We start from the raw sequence: 16,508 nt of genomic DNA on the forward strand, positions 1-16,508 counted from the left end.
ATATACAGTATAGTCTTTAGAAGTGTCATTGATATTTATTTTGACATGATTAGTGTTGTTGATAGGAAGAAATTTTGATTTTTCATTATTGTCGTTTTGTCTTTGTTATAGATTACTTTAGACTAAAACTATTTGGGCGGCCGGAAAGATATAAAAGGAAAAAGTTAGAAAAAAATAAATATACTATACGATATTTATTGGTACACTCGTCTTTCAACAATTAATCATTCATATTTAACCTTAATTAAGCATATTATATTCGTCGATTATTTCAAAGAAACTAATCATGTTCGTCTCAAAATATATAATTATATAATACGTTGAATTTTATATCCGTGGAATCTAAGACAATTAACAACTTACGTAAGCAATAAACATGGAACTATTAACCTTTGGCGATGAAACAAATTAAACGAGGTTATGTAATATTAGTTTTTAGTTTTTACTCCTATTTGGGTATATCAGTACAAATTTGGCATTACAAACTTGGGAAACAGATTTTTTCGAGAAACTTACTTAAAATAAAGCTGCCATTGACCACTGGCTTCAGAAATTTACAACCAATAGAGAATTAAACTTAATCTTATGTTATTACCCCCAAGTTTTTTTTGTAATACTGTAACATCCCTCTACACATATGTTTTGGTGTTAAATTGTTACTGTATCACTTAACCTAAAGTGCCATGAATTAATTATAAAATCAGTAACTGCATAACTTGTTACAAAGTCTGGAAAACTATAGTTTTGGTGAGTTTCTAATAATATTATAAAAGGACAAGATAAATCTATATTTTAAACTTATCTACAAAACTTGATTCAAAGTTTCCACTTTTCAGCCATGCAAATTTGCAACAAAATGACTGAACATCATTATGTCATATTACTCCTTTCACGTTTCCCACCAAGCAAAATCTTCATTGACGGCAACTAATGATAGAAGCATCAAATCATTATATCACTTTTTAAACATGACATGCGCTTTGCTTCATTTGATTCATAACAAGTGTTATCCACTTTGACATTTTTGTCAAATCTTTTATCATTTCATTTGAGTCCTTTTTTTCATAACAAAATTTGCTAAATGTGAAACCGGCTTTGAAACTGTAAGGGCCTTATAGTTTTGTCTCAGGCCCATATGACTTTTGTCGATGTTTGTTTGAGAGAGTTCTGCAAGCCAACAGAACTCTTGTCTCATTTGCTTAAAGCCTTTCTTATGAACATGTAACATGTTATGAACAAATGACTGAATTGGTTAGTAATGCATAATGTGAATGAACATGTTATGAGATGTATGTATAACTGCAATAAACGTTCTGAATAATCTAAGTATTGCTCCAAAGTCCAAACAAATAAGCAATTTTGAGAGAAAATGAAATAAAGAAGTAAATACAATTTTTCTTACACAACTTTCATACTTAGATTACAAATGATACATCATCACACACAAACCAAACATTCCCAAATACCAACAGAAGAAGAAAAATAAAACTAGTAAGAAAGATAAACGGTACATTGGAGAACAGTCTCAAGCCCATCAGTGAACTGATGCGGCAGATTCTGCGGTCCCCCGCTCCCGCTGGATCCGGTAAACGTCTTCACAATCGCGAATCCTCTCGCGTTCACATACTTTCCGGTACCTCCCATAACTCCTAAATGCGATTCAGAAACCGCTGTTCTGAGAACCCCAAAGAAGCTTATACTATCTTCATAACCGCCACTCTCAAACATCGCAGTGAAGGCTAATGTCTGGCTAGTTCCGTCAACAGCACTCGCCACGTAGTATCCCTGCGCTTTCCCGAGCAGACCAGATCCAAGCTCATGCCCTTCGGTTAGTTCATCGTCGATCACAGTCATTGTCCCAAACATTAGCATTTGAAGAGCGGAACCACTTGGGAGCTGACCACCGCTAGCAACACTGAAACCGTTTACAATATTGTTGTTTCCGTTTCCATTGTCCTGAAGAATGTTGGCTGTGGTTCCACCTAATCCAACGAGGAAAGGGACATTGTTGTTGTTGACAATCCCGTTGTTGTTGCTGTCTGATGGAACTCCGTTGCTTACAGCAAGGTTTGCACCGTTGGTTTTAGCAAAAGGGAGTTGGCCACTTAAAGCTGGGTTTGCAACAACTCCAGTTACAGCTCTGGCTGTGGGATTTGAACCACCGAGAATATCGTGCATAAAAAATACCAATGTGTTGTCAGGACCTACACCGCCACCAAGAGCTGGACCAGCACCTGCACCAGCACCCACACCAGCACCCGCACCAGCACCAGCACCCACACCAGCACCCGCACCACCACCAAGAGCTGAACCGGTGCCCGCACCAGCACCAAAAGTTGGACCAGCACCTGCGCCTACACCAGAACCAGTAGCTGAACCACCAGAGCCTACAGCTGGTAAAGGACCAGGACCAGTGGTAGGCAAAGAACCTGAACCACCACCCGGTAAAGAACCAGGAACAGAGCCGGCAATTGGTAAAGGACCAGGACCAGTTGTAGTCAAAGGACCTGAACCACTTGATGGTATTGATCCTGTACCTGCACCAAAACCAGTTCCAGTAGAACCTGAACCACTTGACCCTGTTCCTGCACCAAAACCATTTCCTGTGGAACCCGAACCAGGAAAGGATCCTGATCCAGCAGTTGAGGCAGAGCCAGAGGTTGCTGTAGCCGAGAATGTATCTTCTTCATCAAGACGCCGAGCCGCAGCTGCAAAAGTAACAACAAGAGCTATAACCAGTAAAGAAAGTATCTTTTGACCTGCCATTGAAGAAGAAAGATGATCAGAGATGCAAAGATTGTTGTTTGAAGTAATTGATTGTGATGATAGAATCAGCTTCTCAAAAGAGTATATATACATATTCTAAGTGAGATTGTTAAGATGGAGTTGATGAAATGGAGCAGGTGATAGCTTTTTCACATTATCAAGTGGTTTGGTTTTGGAGAAAGAATCATACAAAAGCACAAAAAAATCATAACTTCTCCACAAGATTTGAATATTAATTCATCAAATTTGCTAAGCTGTAATATTAACAAACCCAAAGATTAAAGCTTTTTCCAATTTTTCTACTCTATAAACTTCAACGAGCATGAAAAATGACTAAAGATCTGATCTTACCATGAAAAGGTCACAGCTTGATAGAGATTAACTCTCATAATTCATATCCCTCGTCACATTATCGATTCGTTGTAAGAACCCAATAAGGCTAATTGAAAATACCGATCCTCGGTTGCAGTTTCCTCTCTCACGCATTTCATCGAACACCTTGTAAACACCTTCAAAAATCTCCAATAATACCAAACCAAATCGTTTATTTATACTATTGAATAGAGACTGAAGGACACAATACCATCTCTAATGATCCGTTCAGAGACTGGTTCATAACACAATCAAACAAAGAGATAATTTTGAAGAAAATATTCTCCGACGGTGTTTAAAATGGTCTCGTCGTTTGATTGTGTTAGTGACGAAGACTAGGAACAAAGCGACGAAGAGAGTATTCTTCAACTCTGGACTCACACGGCGACGACATCGAATTGGGAGAGACGAGTCCACGATCTTGAGTCCCGGTTAAGAGAATTCGATTAAACCGAAACCCAATAAGTCAAACCTAACCGAAACGGTCGGTATAATTATTTGTACAAATCTGATAGACATATAGTGCTGCATTTTATAATTAAATAAAATTGACCAATATATAGGAATATTCATTTGTGTAATTTAAATATATTTCTGTATTTTAATTTCAATGACAAAATATGTCCACGTAAAAAATTATTTATTTATTTTCCTCGTTAAATTTCTATTGGACTTAAAAGAAAAAATGTAATCAGATATTTATTATACACTATGTTATTCAGTAATAATTTAATTTTTTATACACTATTTTTAAAAAGTGTAATTTTAGGCTTTTTAGCTAATTAGATATTTAAGTTTTTATCCAGGAAATTGTTTTTCATTGTTTGGATCCTCAAAAAACTTTAAAAGAAATATTTTTTCATTTCTTATTTATTATGAATTGTAAACAAAATAGAAAAAAGAAAACACAGGTCCATAAAAACCATAACATTTGCTTAAACCATATTAAAACAAACTAAACCACTAAATCTTCTTCTTGTTCTTCCAAGATTTAGTTGGAAGGAGGGAAGAAAATGGCATCAGCGGTCCTCTTAGATCGGAAAGCATTCTCCACCTCCGGATCAACCTTAAACGCCGCCTGCAAAACCTCCGGCGACAAAGCCTTCCACACCGATGTCCTCCCGGCCAAGTGTGTGAAAATTGGACTGTCAAAAAAAAAATATGTGAGTAAGAGTAAAAAAAATATGTAACCAAAAGAGAGAAGTTAAAAAAATTATATATATAAAAACTTACTCAGGAGTAGTCACAATGGAGAACCAAGACAAGCCATCAGAATCAGCAATTTTGGAGACAACAAAGAACCTAGGAACAATGAACAAAGCTCCAGCTTTGACATGTGCCTCAAGAACTCTTTTCCCATCAGCACCAACGATCTGAACACGACCACTTCCACCAACAATGTAAGTAACTTGAAGAGCCGAGTCACAAGAGAATCCAGGAGAGCACATAGAGTGTCCATCTATCCTCACAAGATCAGCACCAAACCCAACTTCACCAACCAAAGGAAGGTTCTTTGTGTTCAACACAACAACTCTTCCTCCATCCTTAATGTCAACATCAAGAGGAGCCTCAAGACAGTTCAACACAAACCCTTCACGGTCACCGTTCCTTGGTGTTGGCATCTTCAAGCTAGCATCAACCTTCACGATTCCATTACCGGTTTGAGAACCAACAAGCTTCTTCACGGTGGTCTCATCAAGATCCCATGCTCTTCCTACGAATTCAGTTGAGAATCCGGTGAAGATTCCGTTGGATCCGGTTAGGTAAAAGTCAGTGAACTGTCCTGCTTTGTGACCCTTGTGAGTCTCGCCAAGGAAGAGGACGACTAACTCAGTGTCTTCATTGTTGAACCACCATGTCACTACACCAAAAGGCAAGGCTATGGAGTCACCTTTCTTGATTGCTATCACTTTCTCCTCTTTCTCAGGGAGCACGATTCCAGCTGTTCCAGCTCCTGAAAATTATTACAAGTTGATATATGTAAAGTCTATATATATTGGACTAGATCAAAATAACAAAAATCCAAATCACATCATATTTATATATTAAAAAATAATGACAATGATCAGTATATGAATTATATAAGAACCGTAACATATATTCATCTTAACATCAAACAATTCTACAATTGATATATTCGTATCACACATCACACAATTCTACAATCACCAAACCATATTCATATTATCATATTTTCACCAAATAATAATGCCATAATGGAAGCAAAATATATATAAAAAAAAACAGAACATGCATAGATCTATCATCTATAAAGTCACATTAAATTATACTTTAAAACACTTTTATGATTTATAGATCTGAATTAATAACTTTGACTAAAACGTTACAAAGAGAGTGTATGAAGTGATAAAAAAAAAGAAGATCATACGACACTAACCTTGAAGAACATAAGCAACCTTGGGGGAATCAGAGTAGCGAGGAAGAGCCAAGCCATACTTCTCAAGAGCGAGTTTAGCGGCTCCAATGTTACCATCTCGGAGCATTGGTAACTCTTCAGGACACCATGCAAAGTATGAGCCACCATCTCCTCCGTACACCTTCTTAGGCAACCTCGGTGAAAGATCCAAATCCATTGTTAAAGCACAAAAAAAATTAGAAGGCAAAGAAAGAGCAAATAGAAAAGATTGAGAACGTTTCTGATATGGTGATGTATTGAGGGTGAGAGATGCAACGTATATATATAGTGGTCGAGGATTTGTATTCAGGTATTAAATGAGAGATTTTGGGAAGCCAAATCTTTGACCATGTTATGAATAATTGTTTTGACAAAAAATTTAATGTTGTAGATAATTACATTGACCAATTTATGGATAAATTATCTACCGAAAACGAAAAACTTGTGGATAAATTATGGACAATAATACCTTAATTAATTAGTCGATTCATATTTCTTTAACAATTACTTAAGTCTATTGTTATAAAGCATTTTCGTGTTCTAGTTTCATAATAATAAATTTCGTGTATGATTATTATTAAACTTGATAAACAAGTTTTTTCTTTTTATAGTATATAAACCATTAATAAATCCGTTTTTATATTTTATTATCAGTGGATAAGAGAGAAGTTATTGATAAAGGAAGATAAAAACATTTAATTAGAGAAAAAATCGGATAAAAATTATCTGTATGGATAATATTAATTATATTAACCAAATTAATTCATAATTATCCTTAGAAATTATCAACCGGTTAAAAAATTGCTAATGACTGAGTATTTTTTCTTTTTGTTGCTAATGACTGAGTTTTTGTTGTTTGAAGTAATCCAAACGAGACAAAAATAAAACAAAAATGTAGTCATTCGTAACGTAACTAGTTTTGTTTCTAACCGCTCGAGCTTGTTCCCAAGAATGTAACGTATTTTATTGAATACATTACATATAGTGATTGCATATTTGTAACGTATTTTGACTTTAGAAGTATATTAACAGATTTTGATGATTTCTCTAAATATTTATAGATGAAGGAAAACGTTACTTTGTTTTCATGAACTTAGAAAAGCCCACTTAACACTTAGGGCAGTAAAAGTCTAGTTCTCCACATGGCCCAACTATAATTTAGTCTTACTAATTGAATAATGGCCCATGAAACTCTTTTAAGAAATGCATGATCACCCAAAGATGTTGCTCATATTGATAAACATCAACAAGTTCTGTGAAATAAGCCAAACGTTCTACTATTTTCAACTAATGTAACAGTGCTTTGAGGACACAACAACACAACAATGCAACTTCTTTTCAAACTGGTTGAAGTTGATGGCCGTCCATGGCAGTTGCAACTAAGGAAACAGAACATGTTCTCCGCCTAACTTTGTACAAGAAACATGACCAAAAGCCACCACAACACTGGTCATAATCCAACCCACATTGTCTTTACTAGAATACTTTTCTTAAAACATGACCAAGTCCTCTGTCTTGATTTTGTCTCCACTTTTAGTCTTTGATCTTTCTGCTCTACAACTGTGTGAGAGTTAGGCACACCAGTGATCTCCAGGCCAAAAATATATGTCCAACAAAAGTCGATGAAATCAATTCATATTTCCATCATAAACTCTAATATGTTTTGAGTTTCAAATAGTTATTTTTTATTGTGTTCATATGTTATGGATAATTTGTTTCATATGAGCCAAAGCCAATTATTTCCAGCTAATGAATAAACCCTTTGATAGAAGTGTCTCGTAAACACACAAGGTATCAATAGTTTGTGCTGGACCCCAAAAGTCCAAGCAACACAATTTTGTTATTAGTACTATGAATCAAATTCATACACACTTTAGATCATAGGAGTGCAATCCCCTTCACCTAGGTACTAAACTTAAAGGTCCTAGGCTTAACTACCATTATACCACTTTGGTTAGGTTACTCTCTTGTCTTTTCTTTTATTAATAACATTCGTAAAAATTACATTTACAAACATAACCGCGCAAATATGTATTTTTTTCTTTTATCATCAATAAAAGAAATTAGCTCAAGAGAGCCAATTTGGATGACATAATATATAGTAAACCTGATACCAAACTTAGTTATGAATACCTAACATTCGATTTATATTCCAATTTACACACAAATATTTAATAGAAACCCTCAAAATCCACTTTTAAATCTTTACAATAATATAATCCCAAACAACTAAACTAAATAACCAAAAAAAAGAAAGACAAAAGCAGAGCAATAAAAGTAAAAATAATTGTAACAACAAAAACACTAATGAAATCTTTGTCGTTTGGTGGCAACTTCAATTCCGGTAGCAATTCCAGAGACAGAACAGCCTCTAAAATTCAGCATTGACGACGTCGTCGTTGTCGTAGTCGGCAAACAACCGTAAGAGTTCGAGATCGGAGGAACCCTAAAACTCTGTTGAAGCGGCGGAGGATTACGCCACCGTGGAAGTGGACCGGCGACAAGAAGTGTTTGAAGCAACGGTCCAGACTCCATCACAGTTTGAAGAAGCTTCCCTTTCTCCGGTAATGATTTGCCTTTAACAATCTCATCCATTAGAGCTTCCACTGGATCAACCTTCTTCAAGATCCTCCGGTTCACAGGTTCTTGTTGTTGTCGGTTCTTGAATTTGATTTGGTTAACCGGTTCCGGTAACACCATGTTGAAATTGGAGAATTCAGGGGACGAGACCGGTTCGAAGAATGAGTCGACAGGTGAAGAACCGTGTGAGTTTGACTCGGTGATACTCGAGTTTGTTTTGATCGTGAGAAGTTTTTGTAATTGATCTTTAGCTTCGTCTCTTTCTTGACGAGCAAGTTTGAGAAGATGAAGAAGGTTCTTTACTTCTTCTTGATGAAGCTTTGTTTCTTCATTAGCTTTTGCTTTCACAGCTTCGAGCTCAAAGGAACTATATTGAAGCTTTTGTCTTAATTCATCCATGCTCTGTAATAATATCAAGAAAAGGTTAAAAGTTTGATAAGAAAAAAAAAATCAAGATTGGCCGAATCATTGAAGAAATCAACATCTAGGAAAAAGTATAGTGATAAAATAATTAATAATACATTGGTTTATTGTTTTTACTAATAACAAACCTTGTGTTCATGGGGTCAAGAATAGTAGAATACACTCGAAACGTTATTAAAATGTAAACCAAACAATATATTATATATTATATAAAGTAATAAACGTCATGGCTAGAAAATAATTAAATAAAAAGACAAAAAAAAAAGTCTTTTTGGTGTTAAAAGGAAGCAGAAAAGTACAAGAAGTCACATTTTATGTAGGTGAAATGGATTGTTCTAATAGATTTTCATAGATCTTAGAGGTTTTATAATGTCGGAGATAACTAAAAATAAGTTAAACATTAGAGAGATTAACACTCAAGAAACTAATCTAAACCAAAGTAATTAAGCACACACAAATGAACAATGACTCTTAATTAAGGAGACAAAGCTAGATTCCTAAATATGTTGGGACTCTAGAATTGAACATAGCATTCTTGCAAATAAATGTTGGATTCTTTGGTAGAACAATTACACAAAAATGACTATTGAGAATGTTAAGAAGACAAACTAACCTCTTGGTAAAACCAAATAGAACCCAACTCTTCCATTGGTGTTTTGTCTTTTCTTCTTAGAGAGAAAGAGAGATTATTGTGTCTTTGTTCTTCTCTTGTTTTTGAGAGATAGAGAGATAGAGAGGAGGAGAGAAGAGGGAGTTGCAGGAGAAATGTGGTGGGTGTTCTTATAGTGTTAGAAGAATGAAGAAGGCATAAGGCAAGAGAGGACAAAGAAGGGAGAGAGAGAGAGCTAGCTAGATGTCGTTCATGTCATGTCAAAGACATAACAATTATAAAAAATATATATTCATAGAAAATGATTAATTTTGTTTGACTCGAAAACTTGGTAAGATTCCATATTTGTCCTCTATCTATCTCTCTCATTGTAGCACTGAGCTATCTTTCCTAAAACCTCTCCCACTTTAGCAGGAGACTTTGTCTCTTACCTTAAAATAATTCGTTGTTTCCCTTATTTTTTTTCACCATTTGTTTACTTATCATGCATGACATTTATGTATACCATGCATGTTATGACATTTATATAATGTTCATAATTAAACTTTCTAAAATAGTTTTGAAAATAATTATGAAGGTTTCTCTAAAGTTTCCAAAAATATGAATTTTTTTTTTTGGGTATTCTTTTGGAAAGTTGAACCAATTGGAAAACTTGAAACGATAGTGAAAGGTAACTTGCTAAAGTCCGTAATTGTGAGTCAGCATATCGTCGTTATTTATGGTATTATTAGACTGTTTTTTATTTTATTTTTGTTCACATTATATGAACATTAATACTTTGAAATGAATAGTTAAATTGTCAAAGTATTAAAAGAGTAAAACAGCGTATATTTACAATAATACGCTTAAATTACGCGTTTTTAATGACCTATCATTATTAGTGTTATTTATTGTTAAGTATATTTACTTTTAGATTGAGTATACTAGAAGATCTAGCTATTTTATAGGAGTAATTTTTAATCAACTACTAAATTTTTGTACTTTGACTCTTTAATTTCACACGCATATACATTAAAGATAAAATACTCTCAGTTCCTTAGAAAAAGATATTAAAAACTAAAATATACTCTCGGAGTACTAATTTTTGTGACTAACAATTTCTAATAATTCTTAACCAGTAATAATCTTCTTTTTTTCGAAATTTACAATTCATTTTGAATAACTAATTAAAATTGTATCAAAACTTAAAAATGTGAATTTAAATAAATAAATATATATATATAGCTTGCCATGTCCATTGAATATAGCAACCTAAAGGCATCAAACTAGTCATGCCAAAAAGAGCAATGTCCATTTATCTAGATTTTCTTTTAAAACTTTGTAATATAATAGGTCAGGGTTTTAGGAAATGTCTTCAAATTCAATAGATAGGAAAAAGGTTTCATCCTTTCCGGATGTAAGATATTTTTCTATAATTACAAGTACTAATAATTTCTTACGACTAGCTAACACTTCAAAATGTTGGTACATTTTATAAGTTAAACAACTTATTAGAGTTAGAGAGTACAAGTTATAAGTTAAACTACTTAGAGGGCTATCATGTTTTGTAAATGTGTGTTTGTTGAAAGTTATGTATCCGCATGGATGGCCCCCAAAATAAGATAAAATACATGATCAGCGGAGGTTGCACGATGGCGACAATCATTGGCTCTACGTGATGAACCAAACATTATTATTATTGTTTAAAATACATAAAGGAATAAATATTGTTTTATAGTATAGTATGATGAAGAACGTATATATATATATTTTTTATAATATTACTATGAAACGACGTACGAGACGCTCCTAGATTTGCTTATGAACTGCCCAAGAAACTAAACTCTATACATACAAATATTTTGATGAATTGTAGAATAATGAATTCAGTATAACTAACTAAACCTTTGTCTTGCAACTTGAACGCCACATGGGTTTCGTCATTCACATGCATTGTTAAATCACTAATACTTTGTTCTATAGTTTTATCTGAAGTAGAATTTTAAAATAAATTTTCGTATACAATTAGGTATAAAATGTTAATAATTTCTATAGGAAGAGACAAATGTAGAACGTGGAGGAGGGAGAGAAGAGAACGAGTAAGAATAATAATGCACAGAGACAAACTTTGTTGTCTCGTTGCAGTGTATGCAAAGGTTTTCACACTTACCATTTAACAAATTGTTCAAATAGAATTTGTTGGAACATTCGCATGTATGTATAATGAAAATATATGCAAAATGCAAAAACAAAATGATCAAAGTCCTTAGATTGCCTAATTCTATTATTGATGAACATGTCATTTTTTCATTACTCTCTCTCAACTATTTCCGCGTCTAACCATTTCGTATGACCCAAAACCTTATTCTTTTTTTTTTTTTCAATTAAAACTATAATGATGTTTTCTTTTTTCTCTTTTTGTCGGCAACCAATGATTTTCTTAAATATTGAATTAAATCCGCCGTCAAAAATAAAAAAATAAAGTTCCAAACTCTCTCAATTCATGTTAATTTCATTTTTTACACAACATAACCCCCAAAATATGAAAAAAGAGAAAGAAAGAAGATAAAACTAGTTTTGTATACAAATCCTCAATTAATAATTACTACAAGCGAAGGCTTCAGGTTAAGATTAGTATTTAGTAACACATAGATTAACCTAATAAATACTGTACTAAGATTCTACAATGTGGCATGCTTAATTTGTCAACTGTAACACTTGTTTAAAAACCAACTTAAAGAAATATATTTATATAAATAGTTAAACGTTAATGTAACATTTTGCTTTAGGGAATCTTGTAAGCTAATTAGACAAAATTAGAAGTCTAAGTCTATATACGAACTATATGATAAAGAGACAAAATTTATGTATCATGTATGCATTATTCATACACGTAGATATGTACATTTGTAGTCAATAAAATAACAAAGGTGTAGACATGGAATGAGAAAAGACAAGCCCCTAAATTTGATAAGCATGTGATCAAAGATAAGACCGGCGGATTATAAAAAAAAGAAGAAGAAGAGTACTGTCTTGTCTTCCATTGGGTTCAATGTATTTGCTTCACATACCTACGCATTTTATATCATTAACCCACAATTATTAATTTAATCAGCTTTGCTTAAACACCCTTTTCTCACTTAAACAATCTTTTCCTCCGGACTCAATTAGTTTAACTAAAAAATTATAAACCATTCATCAAATGACAGTTATTATTTCGAAATTGGTACAAGATCTCTATTGGCTCAAAATTAGTAACCATTATTTTTGGTATCAATTAGCTAATTACTATTCTTTAAGATCTTAAGGTAAACTATAAAAAGACTATCGCAAGAAGTTTTATTTGCGTTCGTGACATTTGAACTTCACATTGAACCGATAAATTACAGATAACCGGAAGCTGGTTTGATTTTGGTTAAGTTGTGTGTGTGTATTTTTTTTTTTTGGGTACATAACAAAACAGAGTACCAAGTTTATTTAAAAATGATGAAAACAAACATAACGAATCAAAAGCATACTTAATCGTATTTTTTGTAGTCTAAACAAAAACAAATTTAAAAAATTTCAGACAAAATGCATAAATATCATTACGAAAATTGGTTCAACAACATCGTAAAGCACTTGTTGTCCCAGAAAACATATAATAAAATCACATATGTGGAACATATAGAACCTCAGGTGCATTATCCCATTGGCTGTGGTTTTAGTCTCCTCTTTAGAAACTTTTTTTTTTTCTTTTTTTGCGAAATATTATTATTCCTTTAGAAACTTCATACGAAAGAAAATAACATTGTCGTTACTTAAACCCGGTTGTTGCATAAGAAATTACATCAATGTTGCGAGATAGAAACAACAAGACGTTCGACGTGACACTAATATTTTCTTCGAGTGTTAAAGATTCAGTTGTCTCTTACCCTAAAAACCAAGTGACTCGTATAATGTCCAAGGAAGAAAAAAACTAGCTAGCCCTCTCAAATTCTCAACTCAAGGCGACATGTGGCCCGACTTATGATTTCGAAATAAGTCACATCAGATTCTTTACAATAAAGTATAACACCCAAAAGAAATTTAGATAATTGGCTAATATGCATAACTTTTTCTGTTCTTTTAAGTAATAGTTTCATACTGATGCATTTATATGAATTTCAATCTAGATATTATACAATATAAGGATCCACTACAATAAACCATTAAATTACATGACCTAGTCTTGACTTATTTTACATTTCGAGATTGGTGACACGGTCACTCGGTTTTGGATCTCTCACTCATTTTAAATTGTCGACATAGCAGTATCTAACAAAAGTATGAGAAATTACGATTGGTTCTATCTTATCAAGTTATAAAACTTTATAAACGAGTTATGTTTTACTTTTTATTTTCTATGTATCCTTCCAAAATATTACAAATTAATCTTAGATGACTAAAAAAATGAAATACAAAAGTTAGCAAAAGCATATATGTATGTTATTTAAATTCAGGCAGTCATTGTTAACTGTACGGTTAATAATAGCTTTATACGGTTACGGTTGATAACGATTACGGTTAATATTTTTTTTATAACCGTGACAGATTTATTTTTATGGTTAACGGTTAAAAATTTTAACCATTTCATATGATCATAATTGAAAAACAGTACGGTTACGATTAGAAATATAGTTAAGTTAGATTTTGGACATGCCTAATTACATTCTTTAATCTGTTTAGAGAGTAACACAATATTATTATATGAAAAAATCAAATCCTTTATATAAAAATACATCGCACACGTACAGGTTTACACAGGTAGATCTGTCGGTATGGTTTTGTGTGGTCAGTCTGTTAGAGACTACCTAGGGATTTGTACTTGAAAATGATGAGTGCAAAGTTAAAAGTTAAGGTAAAAAACAATTGAAAAATATCAATCATTCGCACCGCACTATAATAATCTATAGATAGAGAGATACGTTAGTTTAACCTTTGTAAGACAAAATCATTGATGATGGTGAGTAAAAAAAACTTAGGATCCTTTCTCTTCGACATAATCGCAACTTTTTCGACATACAAAGCAACCCATTATTCCACATTTTCAAAAAAAAGAAAATCTAATATCACATTTCTTTGTTTCATCGATACTTCCAACAATGTTTTCAATGTGATCAAAGCTATTCATATTGTTATAAGTATGTTCTTCTTCACCCACATGCAGTATACTTAGCTTGAATTCGATAATGTATCATTACGCCTTTGGTTGTAGATACTTTGTAACGAAAATGTATACAATATTCAAGATCTTTTAAAATTCTTTTGTCTTTTATTCAATTAATTATGTTCTCACCCTTTGCAAAGTTCTTTAAAGATGAGGAGAATGTATACCTTTAGGCTTTAAGAACAGTAAATGATATTCAAATCTATGCAAAATATGAAGGCTGTCCTTAATGGAATAAAATAAAACAATAAAGCGGTCAAGTGTTTGATGATTGGTTTTAGAAAAAAGCACCAATAACATTATGTATATTGTTGTGAAATAAGTGAAGTTTTTAAGAGAATTCGTTATCTAGTGATAAGTTCATGAATAATTATTAGTAGACTTAGTGGAAGATTTGACGGTACTCAAGTATTGTAACCGCAAAGAAAAGACAAGCAAGCAATCAAGTTTTTAACCAACTATAAAAATTATTTTAAAAGATTTTATAACTATTGCAATCAAATCTATATTTTGGTAAATTTTCTTAATGATGATATCGATTATAATAATTTCTTAAAACATTTTCTTTCTTAACGACCCGCAAGCAAAAAAAATAAAATAATAAGATAAACCGTATTCTAAACCTATAAATGTATATATTAGTTGAAGAAGAAACTAAACACTTTATTTTGAAGACCACACCAATGAACTGAAGAGTAAGGATAGAGAAGTTTCTAAAATTGTTATGTAATGGGAATGTTGAATCGCCTGGTGGAGAAAAGTGATATAATTATTAGGATTGGTTGCCATAATAACGAACTAAAAGTGAACGAATTAGGCAAAGGTCATATGTTGTAATGATGTTGGTGAGTGATTATTTTTCAGTTATGTTCATCATTGGTAAGGTTTACTAGGAGGCTAAAAAGACCAAACATATGTCAAAAGATTCGGAAAAGAATTCGAACTTTTTTTTTTTTTTTGGAGAAAATGATTTCCATGATTTTGTTTTTCAAGTTAGTTATGAGACAATCTTACTTTTTTTTTTCCTATTTAATATACATAATAGTGTACTGATCTTTTCAACATAGATATAGAAATTTCAATTGAAATGATGGTTTATGGATTTTATATTTATTTGTAAGATAAGAAATTTAAATCTTGAATTTTTGATATAGAAAATATTTGCAAAACAATTAACGTAGTTAGGTATTTTCTTTTTTCACATTTTTTTAGTTCGAAGATCATTGATTCGATTAAATTTGGGATGGAAATTTATGTTTGTGTTTTTTTAAAATAAAAACTTTCAATTCTATTGATTTGGCCTTTGGGATTTGTAAAATCCTAGAGGGAACCTTTAAGAAGTTAGGTCAATTAAGTTTTTTCACCAAAAAAATATGATTAGTTTTTAATATGTAATCACCTAAAACCTAGAACTATATATATATACTAGTCAGTTGCTCGCGCTACGCGCGAGAATTTTATTACTTTGTTTATGAGTAATTTATTCGTGTTTTATTTTGTACTTATTTTCTCCACTACAACATATTTTTATTTTCTATCTCATGTTGTGTTTGTATAGAAAATCTATTTTATTTTAGTTTCGATAGTAGTTGAGAAATTAAGTGTCTATAGTATAAATCGATGTGTAAGCATAAACAGAAGTGTTATGGAGAGTTGTAGAAAAAATTTGTTATTAAGGCTCCCACCAAATATAGATCTAGATGATGTTAATATTGTGGGTCCTTTTAATATGTTGGTCCAAAAGTTGAGAATTATTTGTAGATTTCGCGCGGATTGTTGTATTTTGTATTTATTGATTTGGCGATCTGTTGTTTATTATCTATTTATTTTGGTTTGTTATGTTTTTGTTTGTTATTTTTATTTGTTATTTTTTTGTTATATTTGTTATTTGTTATTGTTATTTAACATACATATTAGTATAATCTACTTTATACTAATTTAACATATTTATTTTATTATAAGTATTATTTGAAAGGACTCTTTTTTTTTTTGAAAAAACTTGTTTACATGTGTATAAATCTTTAACTTAAATGATAAAATGGTATAAATAAATTATTAAAATTAAATAGTAAAATGATGTGGATGATGTTTGAAAGAACTTTTCATATTTCTTTTTTAAAAACTTGTTTACATGACTATAAATATTTAGATTAAAGAATAAAATGATATAAATA

At 32.0% G+C, this 16,508-nt stretch overlaps 3 protein-coding genes across 3 annotated transcripts; all 3 read right to left on the reverse strand.

The window, feature by feature from the left end:
- Positions 1-1,338: 1,338 nt before the first annotated feature.
- Positions 1,339-3,100, reverse strand: LOC17890256 (dirigent protein 10). Its single transcript, XM_006296284.2, has one exon. It carries the CDS (start codon positions 2,857-2,859, stop codon positions 1,489-1,491), a length of 1,371 nt encoding a protein of 456 aa, XP_006296346.2. The 5' UTR covers positions 2,860-3,100; the 3' UTR covers positions 1,339-1,488.
- A 948-nt stretch (positions 3,101-4,048) lies between these two features.
- Positions 4,049-5,803, reverse strand: LOC17890226 (glutelin type-D 1). Its single transcript, XM_006294357.2, has 3 exons — positions 5,537-5,803; positions 4,372-5,092; positions 4,049-4,283 (listed from the first exon to the last, which is right to left on the reverse strand). Exons 1-3 carry the CDS (start codon positions 5,730-5,732, stop codon positions 4,130-4,132), a joined length of 1,071 nt encoding a protein of 356 aa, XP_006294419.2. The 5' UTR covers positions 5,733-5,803; the 3' UTR covers positions 4,049-4,129.
- Positions 5,804-7,720: 1,917 nt separating this feature from the next.
- LOC17890396 lies at positions 7,721-9,268 on the reverse strand. The gene is made up of 2 exons (XM_006294854.2): positions 9,171-9,268; positions 7,721-8,536 (listed from the first exon to the last, which is right to left on the reverse strand). The coding sequence occupies exons 1-2, from the start codon at positions 9,204-9,206 to the stop codon at positions 7,859-7,861; spliced, it is 714 nt and encodes a 237-aa protein (XP_006294916.1). The 5' UTR covers positions 9,207-9,268; the 3' UTR covers positions 7,721-7,858.
- Between the last annotated feature and the right edge of the window lie 7,240 nt (positions 9,269-16,508).

Source organism: Capsella rubella, unplaced genomic scaffold (assembly GCF_000375325.1).
Source record: "Capsella rubella cultivar Monte Gargano unplaced genomic scaffold, Caprub1_0 scaffold_4, whole genome shotgun sequence".
Classification (NCBI taxonomy): domain Eukaryota; kingdom Viridiplantae; phylum Streptophyta; class Magnoliopsida; order Brassicales; family Brassicaceae; genus Capsella; species Capsella rubella.